Genomic DNA, 27,896 nt, shown 5'->3' with positions numbered 1-27,896 from the left:
CTCCTCAGAAGAGAATTTGTTTTTATATATAAAAACAGGGAAACCAAAGGGGAACAACCAAAGGGATGCGTCCTTTCATCTAGACTCGAATCGAAGAAATGGGTAGCTGGTTTTCACGCGATCCCTTGGCAGGCTTCTAAAGATTCCCCTCCCATCTTTTCACAGAAGCTGCTTATTCCCGTAGAAGTCAAGATCGAAATAGATCATCCTTCCGTGCGTCGGCCTTCTCTCCTGGCTGGGTCTCTTAATAACGGCGAGGGGTGAGGAGGCTGTAAGGAGAGGGGCAAGCGGCCTTCTCCCCTCTCTGTCCGCCTGACAGGCTCGCCTCAGGTGGAGGGGCGGGAAGCCGAAGCCCGAATACTCTTCAATGAACGGCTGAAAGCCCCTACCCCCCCCCCTCCGCCCCGACGTCGCTGGCGGCGGGAACAGCCAGTTTCTATAGCGACGGCACTGATCCTGGCTGCTCTCCTCCCGATAGTAACAAAACCAGGGAGCCCCGCCGCTCTGCCCGACATTCGCCGTGGCTGCTGCGGCAGAGCCGGGCGAGCGAGCCAGGAGGAACGCGCCGTCTCCAGCAGAAACCCCCGCCAAGCAAGCACGCAAGCAAGCCAGGTAGGGCACGAGGCGCGCCGGGCTGCGCCTTCGCTCGCATCCCGTTCGCTCGCCTCTCCAGCTACGCTACCGGGTTGCAGGGAGAGAAACGGGGCTTGGAGGAGGAGGAGGAGAAGGCTCTCCTTCCGAGCTCAGCGGGTTCCGGCAGCCTCCGGGCTTCTCTCTTCGGGCCGCTGAGGGTGGGTTGGGGAGGGAGGGAGGACGCGCCAGCCAGGTCTCCGAGTCGGCTGACCTGCGGCGCAATTCAGCGGAGCGAAGTGGCGTGAAGTGAGGCGAAAGCAGATAAAGAAACCGCAGCCTTAGAAGAAGTGAGGAAAGTTTGGCTGCTCCTGTTCAGGCTCAGCAGCTGCCAAAAGTGCGCAGGTCTGCAGGGGTCCGTGTGTGGGGGGGGGGATTTGATGGACCCACTGATGAAGTTCCCCTCGCTTTTCATGGATGGAAGCGGGTCGAAATCATAGCAGTAGTTTTGATTGGTTGTCCTGGTCTGAAACCAGATTCATTGCAATCTGCCAGACTGCCACCGAACGTATACACAAGAGAATGGAAGCCCTTTTGATTTCGGGGGAGCCACTTTTTCCCTAAGTCGCCCCCCTACCCATTGCAATGGAGCTGCTGTTAGGATGCAGTATTGTAAGCTAACTCGCTGCTCACTCCAGGAGTTCGATTCTCACTGGCTCAAGGCTGACTCAGCCTTCCAGCCTTTCGAGGTGGGTAAAATGAGGACCCAGATTGTTGGCGATAGGCTGACTCTGTAAACCGCTTAGAGAGGGCTGTGAAGCGGTATATAAGTCTAACCTTGTACTTCGCTGCTTGCTTGGTGAAGGTCATTTTCTAGCTTGATGGGGGAACAGGCTTATTTACTTAACGAGTATAAAGATAACTTTACAAGGATCTGATGTTTGTATTTGTTCCATTTGCTCTCCCTGGATCATACAGGTAATAGGCACAGTGTTTCTTGGTTCTCTTGAATACATGTTTAATGTCTGTATTTTAAAATTTGTGCTGTAAATGTTAGTGTTTTGCTGTAAAGGAATAGCGTAGATCCTCTTTTGAACATCTGCCTAATGGTTTGATCATATGAATGGTATATTGTGTTTAATAATGGATTATAATTGAAAAACAGTTCAAACAGTTCTTCTGATGGGTCCTCAAATTATCTTGAATTTTTAATGTGAAACATTCTGTTATATTTACATTTAATTATTATTCTAAGAGCACACTTTTCTTTAATATCATTTAATATGCTGACAAACTAAGATGGAAGCCCTTTGCTACTTGAAAATAAAATTTTCAAGTGACAAAGACAATAACAAAGAAGTAATTTATAAGCTTGTACATGCTTGCAATACAAATACTTTTAATTGCATTTAACAAAACTGTTAATGTTAAGTGTTAGCTTTGCTACTGTTTATTCCTACGAACAAGTAGTGTTTATGGAAACCAAATATTGTAACAATTATTCCTTCTCTGGATCAGATCTTTTTAATTTATGAGGTACTTCATTATTATTTATAAAAGGAAAAGAATGTTCTGACTCCAAATAATTGTATGAAAATTTTCAAGAATAGCAGATGTAAAAAAGAAGAGAGGGTAATGAATCGAAAGGATTACAAATTACAAGGATCAATATAAGAATCAGAGTTTTTAAAAGAAGCAGTTTAATCAGATTTAAGCATGCTAACAGTTTTCTAGCAGAATTTATATCTAATAATAATTATAGGTAATTTTTTTAGGTATTCAGTTATTTCTAGTACAGTACAAAGGTGCTGTTACAGATAAACATTTAATCTGCCATGTTTCTGTTTATTACAACTCCTAAATCCAGCATTCTTTAGCAAGGTAGCATAGGAATGAAAAAAATAAATGATAGATAGACAGACAGGCAGATAGATGATACAGGAGAGAGACAGAGACAGAGATAAATCAGAAGTAAGGGCTGCTGTGTTCAGTAGAATTGCTTCAGCCCAAGACATTATGAGGATTTCGGAGATCATTCCTAGATCAATGGTACTCTTGTGATCACATGTCACAGTCTCTGTTAGATGGAAGAACTGATTAACTTCCAGCTTTGCTTGATACAAAATACAGGTAGTCATAACAGCAGTTCGCTTAGCAGTTCAAAGTTACAATGGTGCTGAAATAATTGACTTATGACCATTTTTCACACTTATGACTGTTGCAGCATGCCTGTGGTCATGTGATTTACATTTGGATGCTTTACAACTGACTCACATTTATGACAGTTGCAGCGTCCCGGTGTCATGTGATCACCTTTTGTGAACTTCTGACAAGCAAAGTCAAAGGGGAAACCAGATTTCGCTTAAAAACTGTGTTACTAATTTAACAACTGCAGTGATTCACTTAACAAATGTGGCAAGAAAAGTCATAAAATGAGGCAAAACTCGCCTAACAAATTTCTCACTTAACAACATAAATTTTGGGCTCAATTGTGATTGTAAGTCGAGGACTACTTGTATGTACCAATGCAGTATCACAAATAAAGTGCTAAAACTTTGAAACAGGCAGTTTTCCACCATGCTATATTTCAAGTCCTGGTTCCTATCTTTCCCTTTTTTTTTTGTGGCTAAGCCATCCAATGTTACACTATTTTTGCACAAGTTTAAAAAAAGGTAAGTGGGAAATGTCATGGCATCTTATTTTCATGTAATTTTTTTTATTATAATTGCTGGGAAAGAAAGCATAATGTGAATGAGTGAAGGTGCAGTGATAGGTTGATTCCAGTTTTTTAATTATCTTGTCAGCTGGAGATAATGCTTGTTGGAACATTCAGAATTCCGTGCATTTCTAAGAAGACAATGGTGATTATGACATTAATCATTCATAAATTGATTTTAAGAGTTTGAAAAGAATAATTCTATGGAAATGGTCTTTTGCTTCAATGACTGTCAAGTTCAAGTAGGTGTATGTGACTAGAGGCTGTTTCTATTGTAAAGAATTTGTATCAGATATAAAAATAAATTTAATATTGCAATATATTTTCATTAAATTTATAGTAAATGAATGCTGAAATATTGAGAACATTGAATTCCAAAATACTTACAATAAATGTTGAAATAGTGAAAAAAAGTAGAATAAAACACTCTTGACAGGACTGGATTTGTGCAATGGCATATGCACAATATCGAACAATATTTTTCGTTCACTGTTTCTCTTTGTTGAAAGGGCTACTGTATTTCCTTCTGTTTGCTTATATAATAATGTGGTACCTTTTTGTCTGCAAAACTGACAGAAACCTATGTTAGTAGACTAGTACAAAAGTGTATGATTAGGATTTTTAAGAGGTGACATATCAGTATAAAGAAGCCATGGATTTTACAGTGTGTATGGCCCACGTAAGGAAAGCAAGAAAAGTTAGAACACATTTAACTTTAAAACCCAAAAGAAAATTTTCACCTTTCCTAAAACATTAATAATCAAGCTTTAATAATACCCAGACGTGTATTGATAATTATGTTATACTCTGCATTTTATTTTAATTTAATGCCACACATGTAAAACTATGTGTAATAAAAGTGAACAGTCCAAGCATGTACATACTCATATGGCAGTGCATAATTGCTATCTTTGCCCTATGGGAACCTCGATTGCTTAAGATGTACTTTTCTTGTGTGGAGAGGCAAGGAAGGGAGTACACTGTGATCTCTTTGAAGGCATAAGCAAAAGAGTCAGCGTATTTAGTATCTTTTGAAAGGCCAGTCTGTATCCTCTTGATCGAATTATACAGACCATGAGGATGAAGCAAAGGAAGCACAGAAGTCAGGAAGCAAAATATAGTATGAGACAGTTGGCAGAAATAAAATATATTTTACATGCACACTCTTGAAGACTTGGGTCCCTGCCAAGAGCAACTTCAAGCACATGTAACCACTTGCCAGTGACCCCTGGAGTCTGTGATTTTACTGTTGCTATGGAACTCTAATGGGACCTAGTTCTAAGCTTTGCAGAAAAAATCTCCTGTGGCCCTCACAGAGATTCTGAAGTGTATCTGCTTCTGCCTGTTTGTTTAGTTAATGATGCAGTGTTTACACCTGCATCTTAAGGTGCTTTCCCCAATTAAGTGTTTCCTGACTTGACAAGAAGTCAAGTTCTTTCCTCAAATGTTGCTATCTTAAAATATTCAGCTATTTGGATTGTTCACTTGTTCCTTGCTAAACACCAGTGGCATGTCCTATTTTGATAACAGGCCCCCTATTTCAGAACATCACAGAGAAAGGCGGGGGGAGGGGGGCTGTTTGCAGAAAATTATACCTTCTCGTTCTTTACGTAATGTCATCAAAGTGTGCTATTTATAGCCTGTGCATATGAACATGGAGGTAAAGTGGACTCTTCTGTGTGTATTCCCTTTTGCAAAGTGATCAGTGTGTTTTGTTTCTACTCTGGCAGTGAGAGTTACAAGAGGGACGTGTACAGCTAGACCTCGACTTGCGACAGTTCATTTAGTGACCGTTGCTGTGTCCCAAGGTCATGTGATCCCCTTTTGCAACCTTCTGACAAGCAAAGGTAATGGGGAGGCCAGATTCACTTAACAACCAGGTTATTAACTTATCAGCTGCAATGATTCACTTAACAACTGTGACAAAAAAGGTCGTCAAATGGGACAAAACTCACTTAACAAATGTCTCACTTAACAACAAAAATTTTGGGCTTAATTATGGCCGTAAGTCGAAGACTATCTGTATAATGCCAGAATTGGGATTGGCAGGAGTAACAGGGAATCAACACACCGATATCTCTCAGCAACCCGTCCCATTGCTATATAAAATAAAGTAGAGCAAAGAACAAGAATGAGAGTGAGAAAACAAAGAACAGCAAGTGAGGGAGAAAAGAATAGGAAGAGAGAATGTGCAAGATGGGATAATAAGAAAAAGGGATAATTGGTGGATCACCTACAGAGTAGATGAGGGCTCACCTACAGAGAAGATGTCTCAATTACCGTATGGTTCAGGTTTGAAAAGTGAGTGAGGGTCTTTCTGGAAAAGCAGAAAAGGTGAAAAATTCACCTATCCTCTTTGCAGGTGATATTGACTAAGCCTATGGGTCTAGTGATCTATCAAGCCTCATCTTTCCCATCCTCATTCCAAACCTGTGGTTAGAAAGAACATCTGCTTGATCTTGTTTACAACCAGCAGAAAATTCACCCATTGTTTTTCTTAACTTGTCTCACATGAATATTATAAGGGCAGCCCCACTTGTTGGTCTTTTTCTAAGGGAGATTAGAGCATGCCTGACAGGATAGAACAAATTATAGAAGCAGACTGGCAGGTGTTTGAGCCCTAAGACTATGTATTTAATTGCTCTCCTACAAATGTTATACAAAGAGTAATGAAGATTTTTCCATACATGGTATTTAGCTGAGAAAACATCAGTGCTACCCTGCTGTTTTTTAGAGCTTTTGCAGATCAGGGCAGCAAAAATCCAGATGAGTCGGATGATGAAAGAGATACAAAAAAACTCTTAACTGTTTAATGCCATCCAGCAATAACTTGGGTTTCTGGAGCCCAAATAAGGTATCTTTACTGTTTTCCCATAATGTCCTCCTACTTGAGCAGCCAAACCAATTTTCTTCTTTTGGTTTGGCTTTGGTAGAATTTAATACAAAATTTGTGTTTTGCAATTTAAAGTTCTAGAACTACATGCCATCCTTACAGTTTTAGATGGAGTTTATATCTAGAAGAATGACATCTTGACAAGTAGACATTATCTCCCTCAGACCATCACCTGTTTGCAGAATGGCCAGAGAAAACACACATAGTGCATAGTGAAAACTTTGCCTCCCTTCTCTATGTAGATAGGATGACGGGATTTTTCTTACTGTAGGAACTTTCATAGCTTACGGGGGTGAGACATCAACTGGATTTTTGTGTTTTCCTATTGGTTGGCTGGAGAAAGCACTGTTTCTTGCCAAGTCTCAGAAATTTAAGGTTGACAGAAATAAAGATAATCATACAGCCAGCTTCAACCTACTTTACAGAGACTGGGGAATGAAAATTGCACCACATGAATGCCCAGAGAATGAAGTTTAGATCCTGTAAAGATGGATAAAGCTCTGTGGGAAAATCCATTTCAAGTTGCAAAGATCTCTTTGAATGGAATGACTGAAGCAAGTATGTGAAATGTCCTTGCAATACAGGGGATTTGCAGCAATATCTGCAAAAGGGATACATTTATGATAGGCACTCTGTATGGGACCTACAAAATTGTAAGCAAAGGTTAGATAACAAAAAGTTATGGAAAGTTTAGCTCTTTGCCCCCATCTAGTGGTTGTAATGATTTTTGTTACCTTTTGTCCTTTCAAACACTTGCCGTAAGGTAGTCTTTGACTTATAATGCCCAGTTAGGGTAAGTCGTGACAGTTGTAAAGTGGGTCATCATGTGACCCAACCAATTTTAGAGCCCTTTTTGCAGTGGCTGTTAAGAGAAGCTCCATGATCATTAAGTGAATCCATTGTTTGTTACGCATCTTTGCCAGAAACCAAAAGTAAATGCTGGTTTTCAGCAGAAACATTGTAAGTCACGATCACGGGATTCTGCAAACAGCCATTAATGTGGGCCAGTTGCCAAGTGCCTGAGACAATAATGGGAGGGAATCCAGCCATCAAAACTTTGGAACTGGTTCATAAGTACTTTTTGGGAGGGGGGTGGTGTCCATTGTAATTTTGAATAGTTGCTAAGTGACTGGTTATAAGTCAAGGGTGCCCTGTAATCTGTTCTTTTGCTTGAGGCCTCAAGTATGGGGTAGATATTTGGGGTATGCTTAAGTAATTAGTTGTTAGTTAAGAAAGCTGATATTTCTCACAAAATGGTTTGATAACCTGCTCTTTTACTGTATCATTCAAAGCAACAGATTGGCAGGTAGAAGTCGAAGCAGCACATTATAGAAGCAAAAAGCCATTTTGCAAGATTCTTTGGGAAAAGTTTTATAGTACAATAGTACTCACCATATCTGCAGGTTTATATGAACTATACAATGTTATTTACTTATTTTTTGTAGGTGTAGGCTAAACTCTGAAATCTTCCTTTGAGAGCACCACCATCATTTTTCAACACCTATTTAAAATGGTATAAAAATTTTAAATTAATTTAAAGTGGCAAAGCTTTCCCCATCATTGTAATTTCATGTCAAGAAAATGAGGAATGTTAAATTTACACAAGCGCAGAATTTAAGAGAGAATTTTTACAAAATGTTTTATAGATGGCACCTTGATCCACAAAAAATGTCTATTATGTACCCTGATCTACAGCCTAAATGTTGGAGATGTGGTTTGGACGCTACTTATTACCATATTTGGTGGTCGTGTAAAAATATAAAAGCTTTTTGGATTAAGATATGGTGGAATATTCAAAGAATCTTTAGAAGGAGGGTTAAATTTACCCCACAATTATTTTTATTAGGTATTGTTACTGATTGTGATGCTAAGGAAGTTATATTGATGTTAAATTTGATTACAGCCGCAAGGCTGTTAGTAGGACAATATTGGAAGAAGGAATCTTTGCCTACTTTACAAGAGTGGTTTTATAAAGTTTCTTACTTGGCGGAAATGGCAAAGATTTCGGCTTTCTTAAAGGAGCAATCTCAAGAGAAATTTTTTGTTATATGGGAAAAATGGATAAATTTTATACAATATAATTTGGATATGGAAAAATATCATTTAGCTTTTTCATAGTTTGTATAGATTGTTTTCTCTTTTCTTTTTCCGTCTTTTGTTTTCTTTCTTCTTTTCTTTTTTCTTTTATTTTTTATCTTTCTTTCTTCTTCTTTTTCTTTCTCTCTCTCTTTCCTCTCTTTTTTATTTCTACTTCTTTAAGTACTTCTTTTTTTAATGTTCATGTTATGTATATTTTATTATTAATTATTTTATAAGTTGTAAAAGGTTTTTTAAAATTTTAAATAAGCCTATATTCAGTTCTGGGAAGTTTGGGGAGGGGGGAGGGGGGTGGGTTTGGGAGGGATTGGGTGAGGGTTGATTTGTAAAACTTTTAAAAAATTTTCAATAATAAAAAAAGAAAATCTAATTTAAATTTTCAAAAGTGTTTAAAACAGGACCCTTGCCAAAACTAATTATTTATAAGGTATTCTTGAGGATTTATTGAATTGTAATATATTATGTTTTCTCAGTGTATGCATGATTGTTTTGTAAAGCAAGCCTAAATTTAAAGCCAAATTGCCTATATATAGTCTAAATATTATTTGCGTATTCTGCATACTCATGAACGAAGTAGTTCGTGAGTATACGCAAATAGAATTTAGACTATATATAGGCAGTTTGGCTATAAATTTAGGCTTGCTTTACAAACCAATCACATTAAAAAGGTTATTGTGCCTGGATGAGTGTGAATCACTGAAGTACTATTATTAAAAAGCTACTAGAAAAGGACTGCAGATTTACTAGATATTTCATCTAGTGTTTAAAATTGTTACTCATGCATTTTGTTTCAGAAAATAAACTATTATGGGTTCTGATGTAGACTTTTATATATGCATCATTATAAAAAGTATTTAGGAAGAAGAAATGAAATAAAAGGAGAGTGTAGTATTTCACAGATAAACCAGTTTAATACAAAATATATGCATTTGGGAGAAATGCAGTTTCAGAATAAAATTTGCACAGATATCTAACAGTGTATTTAATGTTCAGTTATTTTTACTTTTATAATGTCATACAATTTCACATAATGTGGTATGCCGGTACATCATAATATATGTGCATATACATATAGTCAAAAGAAAGTACATTTATTTTCATAAAATAAAGATCAAAAGTAGAAAAATTGTTCAATAGTATTTTCACCATCTTCTTTTCCTCCCTACATTGCTCACGTCAGTGCTGAATTAATTAGCAAGAAGAGAATTAATATTTGAATGTATATTCATGGGAGAGAAAGGGATTACAAGAGAGTAAGCAGGTACCTATTGAAGCCATTTAGAAAGCAAAACAAAGCCTTCAGTGTGAAACTGATTAGGGTCTTGTGAACTTTAGATATGCAACACAGTCCAGGTTGCTAATCAACTAAGGAGACAGACCTGAGCTTGTTAACTTGTGGTTAACATTTTTTAGGGACTTGCTATCCTTCAGAGAAAAACAGCTCAGGAAGAGATAGATGGTTTGGGCAATCTCTCCATTTTGTGAGTGGGAAAAGAAGAGTTGGAAAAATGTGTCAGACACAGGACAAACCATACTAATTGACTGTAATGGTGAACAGATGACTGAGAGAGAGACATTGAGAAGGTTGTATATGTAGGAATTTGTCACAAGATTATTTTTTCAACACTGTTGTAACTGCAAACTATTATTGTCTGAGGCAGTCACTAAGCAAGGACTACCTATACATCCAAAGCTCTTGAAAGAGTGTGCAATTGCCATCAGAGAATGTTTATTTGAGAAATCATGGTGGATAGGCTTAGTGATAGAGAAAGGAAAGATTGCAAATTTATTCTTTTCTTCAAAAATAGGGGGGGGGGAGACCAACTAACTATGGTCTAGTTAGTTTTCAGACTGTCTATACCAGGCATAACTTTACAACATATTGTTTAGTTAGCTTGGGAACAACTAGAAAAAAAACTGTTTTGCTTAGCAAAAGCTAGCATGGATTTATCAAAAATAAATCATGACAAACCAACCTGATAGACCGAACAGGAGTGGAGTGGATGTACTATCCCCTGAATGTCAGCAAACCATTTGGCAAAGTCTCCCCCAAGATTGTAGTAGAGAAGATGATAGAAAGTAGTTTATGAAATGGATACAGAACTGGTGGAACAATTATACTCAACAAGGATACATCAGTGTATCCTCCATGTCATATTGGAGGGAACAGTCAAGTGGATCCTACACAGGACTCTGTTCTAAGCTCTGTATTGTTCAACATGTTTATAAATTACATGGATGAGATATTAGAAAATTGTGTCAGAATGATACATTCTGCTCTGCACTCATTATCATTATCAAGCTGCTGCTTTAAAAAGCATGGTATATATTAATTAAATCAATACATTTTTAGTAGCAAGATCTTTCCTTAACCTGTGATAAGGATCTCAATGGAGAAAATGATGATATAGAGTGGGAACATGAAATGTTCATAGATGGGGTCGTGTGATTTATTTTTTCTCTAAGTTTTTTGCATGCAAAAATAAATACAAATTATGAGGTAGATGCAAATTGGCAATGTGTTTTAATTATGACCTATTTTAAAGTAGAATTCTTAGTTCAGTATTTGAGGTTTTTGGTATTTTATGAATGTTGATTAATAATGGTGTAATTCATGTAATGTTAAGTTTTGAATTATCTATGTATTATAACAAAAAAAAATCATAGTTTTCACACAGGGTTCTTCAAACCTGGCCCTTTTATGACTTGTGGATTTCAACTCCCAGAATTCCTCAGCCAGCCTGTTTTAGCATTTTAATAGTTTAGAAACCCAATATTTTAGAATCTATTTTTTTCCCTTTTTGAGCCTTCGGGTCATAGTTGACTTGTAGCAACTGCTTAGATTAGCCCCTGTAGTTTTTTGGCAAAAATTTGAACTGAGAGAGAATTACTGGCCAAAGATCGCCCAGCTGGCTTTGTTCTTAAGGCATGACTAAAATTCATGGTTTCCAGATTGTAGCCTATGCCTAACTACTATACCAAATTGGCTCTCATTCAACATAGTTAGCAGTCTAATAATTAGGTAAGTTAGCTAAGTTAGTATTTCAGTCTCTCTTCAGTTTTTTACCATCTTTAAGTATATTCTATATTAGCCTTTATCTTTACACATCATGTATAGTTTGTGTAGAAACTTTTCATCTTCTTATAAAGTCTGTAAGTCTTCACAGAACTATGCAATTTAATGCAATTCTTTGAAAACATAGATACTAATTTACACAGTACAAAGGTGCTGTGGCACCTTTAACATTTATGAAAATTAAATTTATATCTTAACTTTTCCTTAGGACATCAAGCCAAGCTTAGATTGGAATTTTCTTCATGCTATTCCTGTAATAACAAGGAAAAAGTGAGTCCAGAGTCACAGTCAGCCTATTGCATGTATCCATTTAAATATTGATTTATTTTATTAGATTGAGTGTTTTCAGGAACTTAAGACAGCATATATAGCACAACTGTATCTCATTCACTTTTTCCCAGAGAACTAATCTATGAATTAGCTTGTTCTTTGGTACCAATCCAAAAATGTAACCACTGATATCATGCTGTCTCAATTTGTATAATTTTCTTAGCTAAGGTTATGACTGTGTGCATGACAGTTGAGCACAGAAAGAGAGAAGGGTTACATTACTTTTTCAGGAAATCTACAAACTGGAAAAACAGCTCTTACACAAAATTATCTGAGGTTATTGAAATAAAAATTGAAAGAACATTAAAGAAGGATCATTGGTGCCAGGGCATTTAATTCAATTCTGCCATGAAAGTTTGTGTATTTTATTTAGAAACGCTTTTATTTAAAAACATTTTTAAGCTACACTTTTAATGCGTTTATTTCTTAATCATTTTGATATTCTGGTGTCTCCTAAGGAAGTACTGTTACTGAAAATGCCATCCAATTCTGTTGTTGACTATGTTTAGCAAGCTTTAAATTGCTCTTTTATCATTCTGCATCAGGGGTGTAAAACTGCCGGCCCGTGGGCCGGTCTCATCATACCAAAGCCACGCCCACCCCATTGCCAGCAATGCAAAAAGAGTTGTGACACGTCACATGACGTGGCAAATTTGACATCTGTGTTCTACATAGTTTAAAGTTGCTTCAGCAAGGGAATCAACCAATAAATTGGCTACATAAATAAAATAGTTACATTTATTTGCTAAATTAGGATTTAGCAAATCCTAGGTTAGGATAGGGATCAAGACTCAACTAAAAGGGTAAGGGTCTCCAAATCAGCTGTTTTCCAATCCTTCAAATCAGAATTTGAATCAAAACTTGTGTTTTGTGTATAATGTACACTGAGGCATTTATTAGTGTATCCTTAGCTTTTTTATGTTTGGAGGCTGGGTAAAACCTTTGACAGGAACATTTTGCAAAATATATTAATGTAAGCAAAGTAATTCTTTTTGAAGCATTAAAGCAGACATGTCAAACACAAGGCCCGGGGGCCGGATGCAGCCCACGATGCGGTTTCATGTGGCCCGCGAAGCCATTCTGGAAACAGTGAGGGAATGGCTTCTGCTGCCTTGGCCCTGGCCCAGGCCGGGCGGGAGCCAATGTACAATTTTGTGGTGGCTATCTATGCTGAAACACATTCAGTCTTAGCTCCACAAGGCCATCTGGAAACAGCAAGGGACCGGCCCCTGGGTCATCCCTGAGGAATGAAGAAATGCACCATCACCTGGAAGTGGCCAGCAAATGGCCCTTGCCTTATGCCAGAGACCCTCAGATCTGTCCCACTCCTGCCCAGGCCCCCACAGGCACCCTTGATGCGAACTATGAAGAGCTGGCCATGCCCACCCAGTAGGCCACACCTGCCCCAGCCACACCCACCCAGTAGGCCACGCCCACCCTGGCCACACATACCTCCCCCCCCCCGAGGACAACAGCAATGCTGATGCAGCCCTCAATGAAATTGAGTTTGACACCCCTGCATTAAAGCAATTACATCGTTTCAAATTTGTTACTAGTTGTCACACACAGGGCTGGTACTGAACATGCATAGATAACACTGCCCCTGGGAAAAAAAAAAAACCATGCTCTGTGAAGGGCCACTTTGCAAAGTGTCCTTTCAGTTGGTTTGTTCATCTATAATATTTTAGAGCATTTTTATTAAATTATAAACACTTGGCCAATAAATATTATAAATATTATAATCTTTATTATAAACCAAAATAGTATCTTTTTCATGATACAGCTGTTTCATATCACAGTACTGAAGCATTATAAAATAAGACAATCTTTTTTTTTAACAAAAATTTATTAAGTTTATATAGGTGAGGAAAAATAGGAACAATACAGGTATGGTAAAGGGAGGGGTAGAAGGAAAGGGGGAGGGGAAGGAAATAAGGAATTAGGGTAAAATAAGGATAGGTACAATCACATATTTCAACAAACAAGCAACCATCCGGATCATAATAATGAGTAAATATCATATTCAACCATTTTTAACAAAGCTTAGACTGTAACATATTAAAAACAATTAGTAAACAAATACATTGATCTATTAAGTAAACACTACTAATAAAATCTCAAAAAAAAAAAATATCCTAACAATCAAAAGTAACAAATGAAAATCAGTAAATCAGGAAAAGTAATCATATCATCAAAATGTTAGTTAGAACTTGATTAAAAATCAGTCATCTATTCTAAAATATTGAATCCTTCAAGTTCTAACGATAAAATAAGACAATAATCTTGTCGTGTTCACATACCAGTTGCTTCTGTTTCACTGCGAAATAAAAAACTTCATAAGAGCAGTGAAGCCTATGGAATGAAAACTCTGCACATTTTATATTGTCTTCATATTTGTACATCAATAAATGGTCTATTTGTACTGTGCGGAGTTTCAGTTCTGTTTCAGGAAATGTGCAGCCATTTTAAGATGTTGCTGACATGTTTGTACCTCCAATCCAAAATATTATGTAACTCTACTGTTTTGTTAAAATCTCTGGTTTGAGACACTCTCTTTAATTCACATAAATTATTTTGTTACAAAGATAGTTTTGTTACCTAGATTGGATAGTGGTTTGTTTTTGAGTAATTAATTCAAAATAAATGGCTGCAATTCTAGCATAAGCTTTTCTAATCTCACAAAGAAAAAAAGAGAAACAAGGCTTGTGATATGTGTTTCCTCTACCTGTTTTAACAGTAAGCTCCTTTTCTCTATTTCCCCACCTTAACCATGATGCAACATTTCATGTATGCATTGTTCTTAATATAGATAAATGGAAATATTTTTTTTTTTAAAAAAAAACTTTCAAATGTAATTTTTCAGTAAGAGCAGATCAATATAAAATTGTTCTGCGTCTGATCAAAGGCCTACTTAACCCTGGCTTTTTCCATAAGGCCAATCAGAATTAGATAAGAAGGCAATAAGCTTATGCAGTTCTAGTAGATTCTGTTTAAAGGGAGAGTCAAAAGGGGAATGTGATTTTGATGAATCTCTTTCATAGTTCAATGGCTTTTGATAGCATTGAGTATGGAATCATTCTGGGCCAATACTGTAGGGTTTGGGAGTTGATAGTAGAGTTGTACAATAGTTCCACTCTACGATGTACATAGATGAGATGTATCTTTGGCTGACAAGGCCTCAGCCCAACAGCGTTGGATTGTAGTGTTCCACAAGATTTCATTCTGTTCCCCATGCTATTTCTGAGTCAGGAATTATTTGTACTAGGAGCTAAGAGACCGTGTCCCCAAAAGGGACAAATGCTGACTATATCTATATCCCATCTTTCCTTCCGGAGTTCAAGTTGATATGTATAGTATCCCTCCATTTTTCCTCACACCAATAAACCAGTGAGATTAGTTGAGCTGAGAAAGAATGTTTTTCCTTAAAATCATCCAGGGTGGACTTGAATTGGCTGTCCCTGGTGCTAGTCCAACACCTTAAGCACAACACTGCTTAGGGCAGGGGTAGGCAACCTTGGCTCTTTTATGACTTGTGGACTTCAACTCCCAGAATTCCTGAGCCAGCCATGCCATGCTGGCTCAGGAATTCTGGGAGTTGAAGTCCACGAGTCATAAAAGAGCCAAGGTTGCCTACCCCTGGCCTAGGGCCTAGGCATTAATAGAGTTACCAATGGGAAAAATAATAACAGGGAAATTCAGTAGCCCAGCATCAGTGTTCTATTTACATCAGATGCTAGGTTAAATGAACTGAAAATGAAATAAGGAAGGAAAAGCCCTTATCTTCAGGCTGACAAGGATTTTTATTTATTTATTTATTGCCACTGGCATCTTGTTTGAGTACGCTGGGGGAGATGCCTGCTTTGGTAGTCTTTCCTCATCCAGTGTGCTATGACCAACCTGTTCTTTTGAAAGGAGGCTTCTTTATTTAGTGCTCATTCAGTGCAGCATCTTAGTGCTCATAAGTAGGCTTCCCCCACCCAGTGAACACTGAGGCTTTTATGCTGTTGATCCACAGCTGCAGCATTCCATTCATTTGTTCATCAGCACTGCAGCAGTTTGAAAACCCAGTGTTTCCCCACCTATTAACTTCCTTCTGTATGCTCATCGTACAATGAGTGTGGTTAAAGGAACAAATCATCTGCACCCCTCTCTGATACCATCTATCTCTATGAAACTGTTGGGGCAACTTTGGAAATCAAGTGTCATTAATACGTGGGTGACATTTTTCTGCGTGTTATCTAAGTCAGGAGAAAGAGAGGTAATTAATAGGTTGGTGATATATTTCTGGGTATATTATCTGAATCAGGAGAAGTTAATAAGGTGAACCTGAATCCCAGGTTCAGATTTAGTCACTGTGCATAGGTGGGTAGCTGGGAATTAGAAGGACTAGCTGCTATTGGTGGATTTGCATACTCCCCGAAGAAGTAGATGTATCTTGGGCATGCTCTTGTAGCCATCATTTGAAAGCAAAATGGCTTCTATTACAAGGGGTGCATGAATTCAACTCCACTTGATGCACTACCTACAACTGTTCCTGGAGAAGGATAACCTGATAACTTACTGCAGTGTCTTCTATGAGGGATTTTCCTTGAGAAACTTGCAATTTCTTTGGTTGAGAAATTGCAGTAGTGCCAAATACAGGTAGTCCTTGAGTTACGAGAACAATTGAGCCCAACGTTTCTGCTGCTATGCGAAACAGTTGTTGAGTTTCGCCCCATTTTATGATCTTTCTTGTCACAGTTCGTAAGTGATTCATTGCTCTTGTTAAATTAGTAACATGGTTATTAAGTGAATCTGGCTTCCCCATTGACTCTGTTTGTCAGAAGATTGCAAAATCCGGGATACTGCAACATCACAAATATGAACCAGTTGCCAAGCATCTGAATTTTGATCATGTGACTATGGGGATGCTTCAGCTGCTGTTAAGTGTGAAAAATGGTCATAAGTCAGTGCAGTTGTAACTTTGAATGGTCACTGAATGGTTGTAAGCTGGGGATTATCGGTACCAAAATTAGGTGGCTGAATGGAACAACCTAATTCATATTATACCTATTGTCATATTGTATTATAATATGAATTAGGATGTGGTTTTGAAGGCACCACTCTGGCTGCCAGTTAGTTACTGAGTTAAATTCAAAATAAGTATATTGACCTATCACACACATTTCATCTCCTTTCTGAAGAGGTTCACTAATTGGATGCCAAATCAGTGCTAAGGTTCTAGAGTAGGGGTCCCCAACCCCTGGGCTGTGGACCAGTACCGGGCCACAGCATGCCAGCAATTGGTCCACACAAACAAGCAAAGCCCCATCCGCAGGATGAAGGCAGCACATAAAACTACGCATCCTCCGGTCCTCGGAAAAACCTCTCTCCACAGAACCAGTCACTGGTGCCCAAAAGGTTGGGGACCTCTGTTCTAGAGGCTTCTATGAAATCACAGTATTCTTCTTTTTAACACACTGCATTTACCTTTCAACCCTTTCATGGTTGATTGGAGGAATAATAATGCCTGGAGGGCATGAGGCTTTTATGCAAACTGCTGACCATCTGACCTGATGCTCAATCAGCAGAGAGAATCACAATGAAATGGAAGGAGGAAGGGAAGAGGGCAGGGATTGTTATCTCAATCTGATTGCCCTGGGAGAGAAAATGCCATAAGCAATTTACAAGCTGCTGGTGTTTTGCAAACTGCAGCAATTTAAGAGCAGATTAAGAGGAAATACCTTTTTCTTTTTTTATGGACTCTGGTGAATGAGAGCGACCGTCTTTGAAGTGAAATCCAGATTTCTATAATTATGCAAAAAGTAGTCTGACCGTCCTTCCCATTGCAAATCTATTTATTTCCAATGACAGTTTTATTTCATAAAGTTGTACAGACATTTGTTTATTAAAAGTTGCATTTTTTTCATTAACCCAATAAAATCATTATATGGATGGATACAAAATATACATTAACTCATTTTAGGAAATCATCGCATAACATATATCATCACAAAGTTATGAACTTTTACTTTGATATTTGACAAAACAATTTCTCCTTTAGATTTTTGCCTGTAACCAGCATTTTTGTGGCCAGGGCCTCATTAAGATTCCTCATTTGGCAAGAAACAGCTGCGTAGTGACTTAAGACAGGACATTTTGCAATACAAATGCACCAATTCAAGAATTTCTTCCTGTCCTCAGTTCCTAATCTTTTGAGGTTTCTGCATCAGCTTCCCTCTTTCCAGACTGAAGGGCAAATGCCACTGCTTTAAGAAGTTCCTTGTGAATTGAACCCTTGAAGAAGTAGTATTTTTTTCCCCCAGGCTCATGTATAAAATCAGGCAGCTGTAACTGAACAGAAAAGAAATGTGACACTTGTGCAAGGATCAAGTGATGACATTATTTAGAGAGCAATAACAGGTACAATAAATTGCAGAAATGTGAGCAGTCTTCAAATACCTATGGGACTATCATTCGGAAGAGGGAGAGGACTTGTTTATTGCTTGAGAAGATAATTGTTAAGATAATGGAAAATAATCAAAATAGGTTTAGGCCAGATATCAGAAAGAACCTCCTGAATGTACAAGTTGCTGGCCGATAGAGCAGGCGGCTACCTGAAATACCGTAGTGAAATTTCCTCCATCACAAGTCTTGAAACGGAGGCCGGGTGTCAGAGATGCTCTAACGCAGGGGTCCTCAACTTTGGTTTTATTGTCATTCCTCCTGCTTTAGTGTATTTATTAATACTATCTAGATTTGTACATATTTTAATCTTGTATTTTATATTTTAAATTTTATGTCATATAGTATGCCTTATTTTCATTGTGATGCTTCTAACACAAATAAACAAACTACTGTCTAGAATAGACATATCGAACTCGTGACGTCATGTGACATCGCACAACGTATTGGGACAGTTTTGCCATTGCCGGCAATGGGGTGGGCGCGGCTTCTGGATGACACGTCCAGCCCGCAGGCTGGCAGTTTGACACCCTGGGAAAGCCCTGGAAACAGCAAGCTTTCACTTGAACTATTAAGACTGCTATGTCTAATAACAAAGGTTTTTGATTGGGTCAAAAGGAAATCCTTTCAAAACATTGCTGTACTAAAGAAAATGCAAAGATTAAGCATTTAATACAAATCTTTCTGAAACACCATACCTCAACATTAATTTGATCATAGCTAGAATCCAGCAATCCTAGGACTTGTGATGCAACACTTTCTTGTTTATTTTCAGTAGCCTTTGTGATTATTTATAATAGGTTTCTTCAGGTAGAAACTCCAAAAAATAATCATACTACTTATTCATCTGATGCAATTTTCAAAAGATTGGTCATTTTGTATTAAGATCTGCTGTACACAATACGGTATTTGAGATAAGGATAGGTAAAAGCTGCACAAACAAGTATCGGTTTCCCATTGATTTCTCTTTTTTGTTTCAAACAAAGTATTATGAGTTTATCATATTTCCACACATGCTTATAACCCTTATATGGCCTATTACAAAGAGCTTAGTTGTCATTCCATATCCAAATCCTGTCATAAACATAAGTAAGATATATTTCTACTGTTTTCTGATAGTGTAACAAAATCAATGGAAGGATTGTCATCAGCTTCCAAAGAATGAAAACTGTAGCATGTGAGTTCGATCTTTGCTCTGATTTCTGATAAAGAGCCATTTTTAAAATGTGATTCCTGAACAGATAAGCTGATACATCTATAGAAAACAGCATATGATCTAATATTAATTGAACTCTGAATTAATCCAGATCTGCATATAAAGTCACTGGGCAGCATAATTTGGATTGCAATTGTAAACCTGACACACTTCTAAGAATATAAAATCTAAGAAGGAAAGAGGGTGATCCAAAGTTTGTTTCTCAGAAACAGGCTAAAATAAAATATTTTATTTCTACAGAAGTATACTAGTTTTATATACATCATCATTCTGCTTATATATTGCGATACTTCATGTATTACTTCATCCAAGCCCTCAAACCAGCTGAAATTTGTTTAATTTGCCACACATAATCAGGTCACAGAATTCTGTATTCAGAATTTCAGTTGCCTTACCATTATTTGTCACAGAATATCTGGTGGAAAATGTTTTCTATGAGGCAAGCTTGGAGTATATCAAATTAGTGCTGTTCTACCGTTAGATTTTCTATTGCCTCTAGTACTTCTCAGAACACTTCAAATGCTTTTTGCTTTGTACTTACTATAAGTAATATAAGTATTACTTATAATATTGCTAGTTTCTGTAGCAACCTAATTGCTAATCTAATCAAAGAAGTTAATTTAATCATCTCTGCAAGATCTATAATCTTCACCAACCATTCCTCCTTTGTAGGTACAGCTAGTCCTCAATTTACAAGCAGTCGTTTAACAGCTGTTCAAAGTTACAGTGGCCTGGGAAAGGGTGCTTCTTGCATTGTAAAACATTGTGCTGGCTGCCATTTCCTTACTTGACAACTGGCTTTCTTTTATGACTGGTAGACAAATACTCGTCTACAATCACGTGGTCGCCATTTGCAATCTCCTTTGCTGGCTTCCCTAGAAAGTCAATGAGGAAGTCAGCAAGGAAATTTGCAAGTGGAGGGAAGGAAGGAAGGAAGGAAATCCTTTGTGGGGTTGCAGGAACAGAGCTGAAATCTTCAGAATTTCATCTCTATTCCTGCAGCCTGCCAAAGGATTTTTCTCCCTCTTCAAGCACAGAGAGAAGAAATCTTTTGTGGGGCTGCAGGAACAAAGCTAAAATCCTGAAGATTTCAGCTCTGTTTCTGCAGCTGAAATCTTCAGGATTTCAGCTTCACAAAGGGTTTCTGTTCTGTGCATGGAAAGGAGCTAAAAAAATTGGGTAGGCTGGGAAAATGTGAGAGCAAATGGGCTGCCTCCCGGTTGGGCTGCTCTTTTACTCTGTCTGCTTAACCTGGGAGATCACCTAACCACCACAGTCTAGAATGCCAGAATTGTGGTCGTTGAATGAAGTAGTCACGTAGGCATCTCATTTATCACACATTCATTTTATCATACATTCTTCTTCTGTCTCAAATTTCAATAAAGTTTATACATTTTGTTCATTATTAGTACAGCTTTCTGTTTCAAGCTCCATGTTGCATTGTTCAAAACCATAAAATCTTTTATCCGCTTTAATCCTGTCTGATGGTTGTATACAAGAAAACCATTGACAAATATATCCTTAGTTTATTAAATCTTCTCTGATTTTATTTTACAATCCTCCTGAGAAAATTCTAGTTCATTGTAGTAAGTTAACCATTTGTGTTTAATTATTTCTCTTCTATAAGATGTTTCTTGCACTGCAAATCAGAAAAGTGTTTTCAGGCACAACCTAAGTTTATATTTATTTCATACTCTAAAAATAGCCCATCTGGCATAAGGAGTTTTGAAATCTACATTAACCTTAGCTTTGTCACATCACAAAATCTCAAAAGATTTTCCAGATTCTCTTTTCCAATAGTACATTAAATCGTAAACCCCAATATCCAGTTGCCCTGTTCGCTGATGCTTTGATTCTTGCGATCTTTACATCACTATCTCATTTTTTTTCTTTACAAATTACAGTTGTGTCAGTAAGAACAGTGTTAAATTAATGGACTTAATGTTATAATGTTAATGAAAGCCAGAGAGTTTTGTTACTTAAGCTTAAGTGCCACTTCAAGAAAACTCAAGTAGCCTACTACAAAGATCGCTGATCTGCTGATATCAAGGGAAATAAACGTGCCAATAAATGAGGATAAAGAGATTGCAGAGGAGCTAAATAAATAGTGCTGTTTTGTTTTTAGTTTGTTTCTTACCATCATTATTTATCTCAATTTAGCTTTTCAATTTGTTAATAAATGGGTCTTAGGAGTGACTGTGGACAAGTACATTGATGATGTCAAATTATTTTGCATAGTTAGCTCAAACGGGTACATACTGATTGCAAAAAGAGATATAACAACTGTATAAAACAAAACAATATCATTGGTAAAATCAGAACCGATTGTGACAGTAATGAAAGCTTTGTGGGCTCATGGATCTGGGTCCACTTCACAAAACACCTTCTTGTGAATTTTTCTCTGCCCTTGTATTACGGTAGCAAAGCAAAGCAAGGTCTTAGTTTTGATTTCATGCATACAAAGCATTTCAGACAGCTATTTCACTTTTCCCTACTTTCCTGCATCTCTCTGTTTCTGACAAACCATAGCAAAATGCTGGCAAGGCTATAAAACAACAGCTTGATTTATATGCCTCTGGCCATGCATATTAAAGTTAACCATCTCTGGTTGGACATGTGTGCAGCCCACATGTTCACTCATATGCACAATGCTATTTCTGTATTCCTACTTCCTACTTAGAGTTAAGGAGTTAATTTTGCTGGCTGGCAGGCTTATACAGCATTCTGACTTTCTTCTGCCTCCACAGAAGCCATCTACACTGGGAAGATCTGTCTCTCGCTTCCTCTTCTTTCTTCAATAGTTTTTGGATCTTTATCCAGATTTCCTTCAAGAATGTTTCATCCAGGTTTTGGAACCCATAAAGACTTGAACAGCCAAGACTACCTAAAATCTGTTTTGGTTTGGCATTTCACTCCTCATTGCCATCCTTCCAAAAGCTTGTCTTTAAATTTTCAGCTGTCTCTTCCCCCTTGCCAGTAACAGTTTTCCTACGGGAAAACTACTAATTGTGAAAATATAGGTTATCTCTCCTTCTCTCAGCTTCTATCCACTAAAGGATAAATGCATGTGTGTTTAGGTGACTAGGTGATATGCATGCTGTGACACAGTGGCAGAATAGAAAAGGAACATTGGGATTACAGTGGATATTTCAACTACAAATATCTAATAGGCAACTATTAAGGGAAAAGTAAATTCTATTTTGGGGTCTATTTGGAAATAAATTGAAAACATACCTGCCGATATTATAATAATTGTATGTGAACATGCATAAAGCAACAAGAGGCTCACATTGGTTGGGCATAGATTACCAACAACATTATCAGATGAACTAGTGTAGCAAAGGATACACCAAGGGACAATTTGCTGGGGCCCCTCAATCCTTCAAGTTTGCTTCTTTTGATAAAGGTGAAATCCTTCACGTTTAAATAAATGTGAAATCATGTAAAATCTGTTCCCCTGCCAAATATGGTGTTCTCACATGCCTTTCAAAAGAACATATTTCTGTAACTAAGATCTCTGTAGTTTCCTTTTCATGAGAACTGATGACTCTCTGTACATCTTGCAGAAAACGTCTGAAGTATTTTAAATAGTCTAGAAATAAAATAAAACAAATAGATAGGGTGTTGCTAAAACATGAAGCATACAAGGCTACAGAATGGAATCAGGTAGCTTATAAATCTAATAAATAAAATAAATGTTCTGTGGCATAGATATTTATGCTACAGAATAATCATGTTGAAGAAACAGGATAGAAGATTTTTAAACTCTAATTTTTTAAGGGGAATTGTTGTTCCTTTGGAATGTAACAAAAGAAAAGAAAAGTCGCTATTCCTGATTCTGCTGTATCTGATTCTTTTTCTCCCTGAAATGGTTCCCTTCTAGCTGTTCATTATAACTTTATAATTTTAAGAAGTTATAACTGTAGTCCATATGCAAGATAAGTATTAGTACATTCCTTTGTATTATGTTTTTCAGAATAAGATTTGTTTTATCTGTGTACAATAGCTTTTCCCAATTCTCCCTATCTTATGTGTTGAGACTGTAGCTCTCAAAATCATCAGTATTGAATTATAAGATTGCAGAACAAAGTATTTCAATGACTGTTTGTGAGTTTTTGAATAAAGATGTATTTTACATTAATTATGCCTCTTTTTTTTATCTCCGCAGAAATTTCATCTTACATTTAAAACACAAAAGACATTGAAGAATAAAGCAGATAAATATGAATGAGCACTATTACTGCTTCCTTTTTCCTGGGTGGATATAAGTGATGTGATAATCATATTATTTCAGATATTATTTTTTAAAAAGAAGATAACGGCTTGGCTGACATCCTTCTCCAGAAGTCTAAGGCATATTAAAAAGAAATGACAAGTCTATTGGCAGAAGATAATGTGGAGTCTCAGGGCTCAGACGAGCTTGAATGCAAAATCTGTTACAACCGCTATAACTTGAGACAGAGAAAACCTAAAGTCCTGGAGTGTTGCCACAGAGTATGTGCCAAATGCCTTTGCAAAATCATAGACTTTGGGGAATCTCCTCAGGGAGTCATCGTTTGTCCTTTCTGTAGGTTTGAAACATGCCTGCCTGATGACGAGGTGAGTAGTCTTCCAGACGATAACAACATCCTTGTCAATTTGGCTTATGGAGGAAAGGTAAAGAAGTGCCTACCTGACAATCCTACAGAACTTTTGTTGACTCCCAAAAGGTTGGCATCCCTCGTGAGTCCTTCCCACACCTCCTCCAACTGTCTGGTTATTACCATCATGGAAGTACAAAGAGAGAACCCCCCAACACTGAACTCCACCCCGGTTGTGGAATTCTATAGGCCTACAAGTTTTGATTCTGTGGCATCGGTACCCCACCACTGGACAGTGTGGAACTGTACTTCCTTGCTCTTCCAGACTTCCATTCGAGTCCTAGTTTGGTTGCTAGGCTTGCTGTATTTTAGTTCTTTGCCTTTAGGGATCTACTTACTGGTATCAAAGAAAGTCACTCTTGGGGTAGTATTTGTCAGCCTAGTTCCCTCGAGTCTTGTTATTCTCATGGTTTATGGCTTTTGCCAATGTATATGTCATGAGTTTTTGGAATGTATGGCTTCTTCTTAACAGCAATTGCAATGAAATAAGCAACGAAGCGTATGAAACGGCCATAGATGTAGCATAGGTAACTTACTACATACTTCTCTTTCATATTCTTGTTACGTTTATCCATTGAATAAGAATACTGACCAATTTTGTGGTCCTTTTTATTACTTTTAAGAGTAAATGAATGGCTTTATTCTGCTCTATCCTGTTTATCAACGAATAATATCTTTTAATAGACTAAGCAATAGAAAGAAGACGAGACCAGAATAACTTCTTAACTAGGTGCCTGATGCTACATTACAATAGTGCTTTCTTTGAAATAATTTATTCATTTAGGAATACAACTGGCCTTTCTGAAGCCATTTCAGATGAAATATCTATTACATTAAACTGTGTGTTATTTCCACTGGTGTTTGAGTAATGTTCTTTGGAATGTTATGAGCTGAAGCCCTCTCCTGCAATAGCTCCCTTGAAATCATAACAGAGGTTTACTAACTAGAGCACTTGGACATTTCATTGGAAATACATATGTTTCCATGTGGATGAATAGGTTTCTGAGCACGGGGTTCAGGTTTCTGCAGTCCACAAAGAGAACTGGAGATATCCCAAATCCCAATTCTGTTTGCAGGAAAAGAGAATTGAGTCATTCTTCATTGTATGCGTAGCTTATGTATTTTTCTTTCCAGTTGGGACCATATGGATGGAAAGCCTTTGGCCTTTCCCTACTTGCACTCAACTGTGGCACAAACATGGCACATTTTTTTTCTACCATGACCACCTGACATGAATCAGAGAATCTTTGAAACTGCGCCAGTGTAAAAATAGCAATATTTGCCCCCATTCCAACACTTTGCCTTGCAGTACTGCCTCTTCTTCAAGCATTGCAATTGATTTCCTCCAAGGTAGTAAGGTGAAAAAGCCTAATAGATTTTATAAAGTTTGAGATTGTCCTTGGACAATGTTGGAATGATAATAACTCAGCAGATTTGATGTTAAAATAGGTTTTTTGCTGACCCAGTGGAGAAAGGCTCTTTTTGTTGTAATATAAGGTGTAAGGTTGAGGTATAAGAAGAAGAAGAAAGTACAGATGGAGGCAAAGAAGGAGGAGCACACTTTGAAGATTTCAGCCAGGGTTTTTCAGAAAACATAGGGTGGATTTCCATATTGACTATCTTAACAGAATTCATGGTTTACTCAGCACATATCAAACCAAATAATGTACTAAGTGTCATTAGCAAAAATGTGGTTTCAATTTGCAGGTAGAATCAAATTTTAACATTTAGGATGGAGAATGTAATAGGACTGTAATAATGTGAGTTTAACTGTATAATGATAATTTGCTGTTTTGTTCTACTTTAAATAAACTAAATGTTACTAATATTTAGATGATTTTAAGGGACTTTAAAATACAAAAGGAGCATTAGGGATCATATGCAGTATGTAGTAGAATGAGAAAAAGCAAAAAAGAATGCAAAGAAGATAATATAGTACCAGGAAAGAAGACCAATTCCATTTTTCTATCAGAAACTCTTAACTGTAATATAAAACATTGGTAATGTTGACACAGCATTACATTAGTGTGGGAAAATGTCAGGATATAGCTTGGTCTTAACTGTTCTGTTGAAATCACTGGTTGTTAAAGTGCTTTTATCTCAACTGATAATATTTTACAAAGCAACACACCCCAAAACCTAAAGAAATGTTAATTTTGCCAAGTGCTAACAGCATTAAAAACATGATATATTAGTACTACTAATGTGTTTGTAGCAATGCATGTGTAGTCAGATGAAATGCCTCGGCTTAGCACCAGTAAACCACAAAGTATCATCCATGACTCCAATATGAAACAAAAAAACCATTCAAGAGAAAATGTTTTATACTGTCGGTGACATCTGTATAATTTGTTTATGTGTATACATGTCATGAGGATTTATATATTTGTAGAGAATTCATATTCAGATTGTTCCAGTTGTACTATTTCATAATAAATTGATTCTTCGTGCAAGATGAAATTAAACATAAATATGTAACACTTCTGTAAATGTTTATAGAATTGCGGCTGCAGTGATACTAATGCTAGGATTTTGGCCTATCCAAGAGTCGTAAGTCTGAAAAATGGTCATAAGTCACTTTTTTCGGTGCTGCTATAATTTCGAACCATCACTAAGCCAACTATTATAAGTCAAGGGCTACCTGTACTGTACAATATTCCTGAGGTTTTCCTTAAAATCTGTTCCTCTTTTTTGCAATAACAACTTTCATGTGCTGCTGACTACAAGATATGCTAGTTGTGCTATTAACAGTTAGTAGTGGGATTCTTCTTGAAGAAAAAAAAAATAACATGTAACTAGAGAAAAAAAAACAGAGCAGTTTTCTAATACTTTTGTGAAACTGACTAACATGCAAAACCCTATTTTCTAGGTCATTTTCTTTTTTAGAAACCCAGGAAGTAAAACCCTACATTGTTGTAAGTACATACAGGGCCTTTTAAAGGTAAAAGAAAGAAAAACAAAGGGAAAGGTGTCAAGCTGCTTGTATAAGATAAAGCAACATCATCATAGAATTCCCCCCTCTTTTTCCACTGGCTTCATTTAATTAGCTTTCCCTTTCAACTTTAACAAATGGGGATCATTAAAGCACAGCATACAGTTGAGAAGCAGCTCCTATGGAAATGAACTAAATCATATTTTATAGGATTGTAAACTTGAGCAAAGAAGAAATAATATACTAAGAGACAATGGGAGGGAAGAGAGGCTTTTGGTCTCTCCTAGCCCCAAAGGCCTGGTGGGTGGTAGGAAAATTTATTCTTAAATCGGGTGTATCAAATGCATAGGAATGGAAGTGTGAACCTGCACATTTTACAGAGAGAAAACTAAACTTTGTCTAAAAGCAACTATTATAGCAACTTAAGCATGCAGCAATAGTGCCGTTATCAGGAATGTATGTTGTGTGTGTGTGTGTATCCCTATTGACTTATTTATTGTGTATGCTCCTTGTTCATCTTCTAAACACGGTAGATACTGTGTTCTTCCATTAGTCATGTGCTTATTAATTAGTTGCATTTTGAAAAACTACCCCACACCTTCAAGTTACACAACTCTGATGACTATGTGCTCTTGTTTGTGTTATTGAAAACAATACAATTTATTTTTAAAAGCTGTTGAGTTTGAACCCACATCGTGTTTGCTGCATTGTGCCTGTATAAACATTGATTGGCTTTTAACAGTGTCATATCCCAGTTTCGCCTTCCTAGATCTGATACTATCCAGAGGTTGCAGATTCCTTAGAACCCACCTGGCAAAGAAAAATTGATATAATTGGAGGAAAGGTGCCTTAATTTCTTCACCTATATTGCAGTTTTGGTATGCCATTCATTCATCCTCCCAATATTTTTGGAATCAGATCCACTGTTATACTCCATACCATTGTGGTAATCAAGAAAGAAGCAAAGAAAGTTACATATAGG

At 37.2% G+C, this 27,896-nt stretch overlaps 1 protein-coding gene across 5 annotated transcripts; it reads left to right on the top strand.

Annotated features, from left to right (window-relative positions):
* On the top strand, positions 1-26,453 carry RNF182 (ring finger protein 182). Of its 5 annotated transcripts, XM_039322702.1 has the most exons (4): positions 1-612; positions 3,375-3,431; positions 5,017-5,133; positions 23,511-26,453. In XM_039322702.1, the coding sequence occupies exon 4, from the start codon at positions 23,711-23,713 to the stop codon at positions 24,449-24,451; it is 741 nt and encodes a 246-aa protein (XP_039178636.1). In that variant the 5' UTR covers positions 1-612; positions 3,375-3,431; positions 5,017-5,133; positions 23,511-23,710; the 3' UTR covers positions 24,452-26,453. The 5 variants fall into 5 exon arrangements, with proteins under 5 accessions (XP_039178636.1, XP_039178635.1, XP_039178634.1 ...); XM_039322701.1 differs by lacking the exon at positions 3,375-3,431; XM_039322700.1 differs by lacking the exons at positions 3,375-3,431; positions 5,017-5,133.
* Positions 26,454-27,896: the final 1,443 nt, after the last annotated feature.

The sequence above is a fragment of the Crotalus tigris genome, unplaced genomic scaffold (genome assembly GCF_016545835.1).
Source record: "Crotalus tigris isolate CLP2741 ecotype Arizona unplaced genomic scaffold, ASM1654583v1 scf7180000024119.3904262, whole genome shotgun sequence".
Taxonomy (NCBI): Eukaryota; Metazoa; Chordata; class Lepidosauria; order Squamata; family Viperidae; genus Crotalus; species Crotalus tigris.
Note: the sequence above shows the minus strand (reverse complement) of the source record. Positions and strands in the feature narration are given on the sequence as shown.

What these genes read in the sequence shown, in the direction of transcription:
- RNF182 (XM_039322700.1), top strand. Translation starts at nt 23,711, where the DNA reads ATGACAAGTCTATTGGCAGAAGATAATGTGGAGTCTCAGGGCTCAGAC.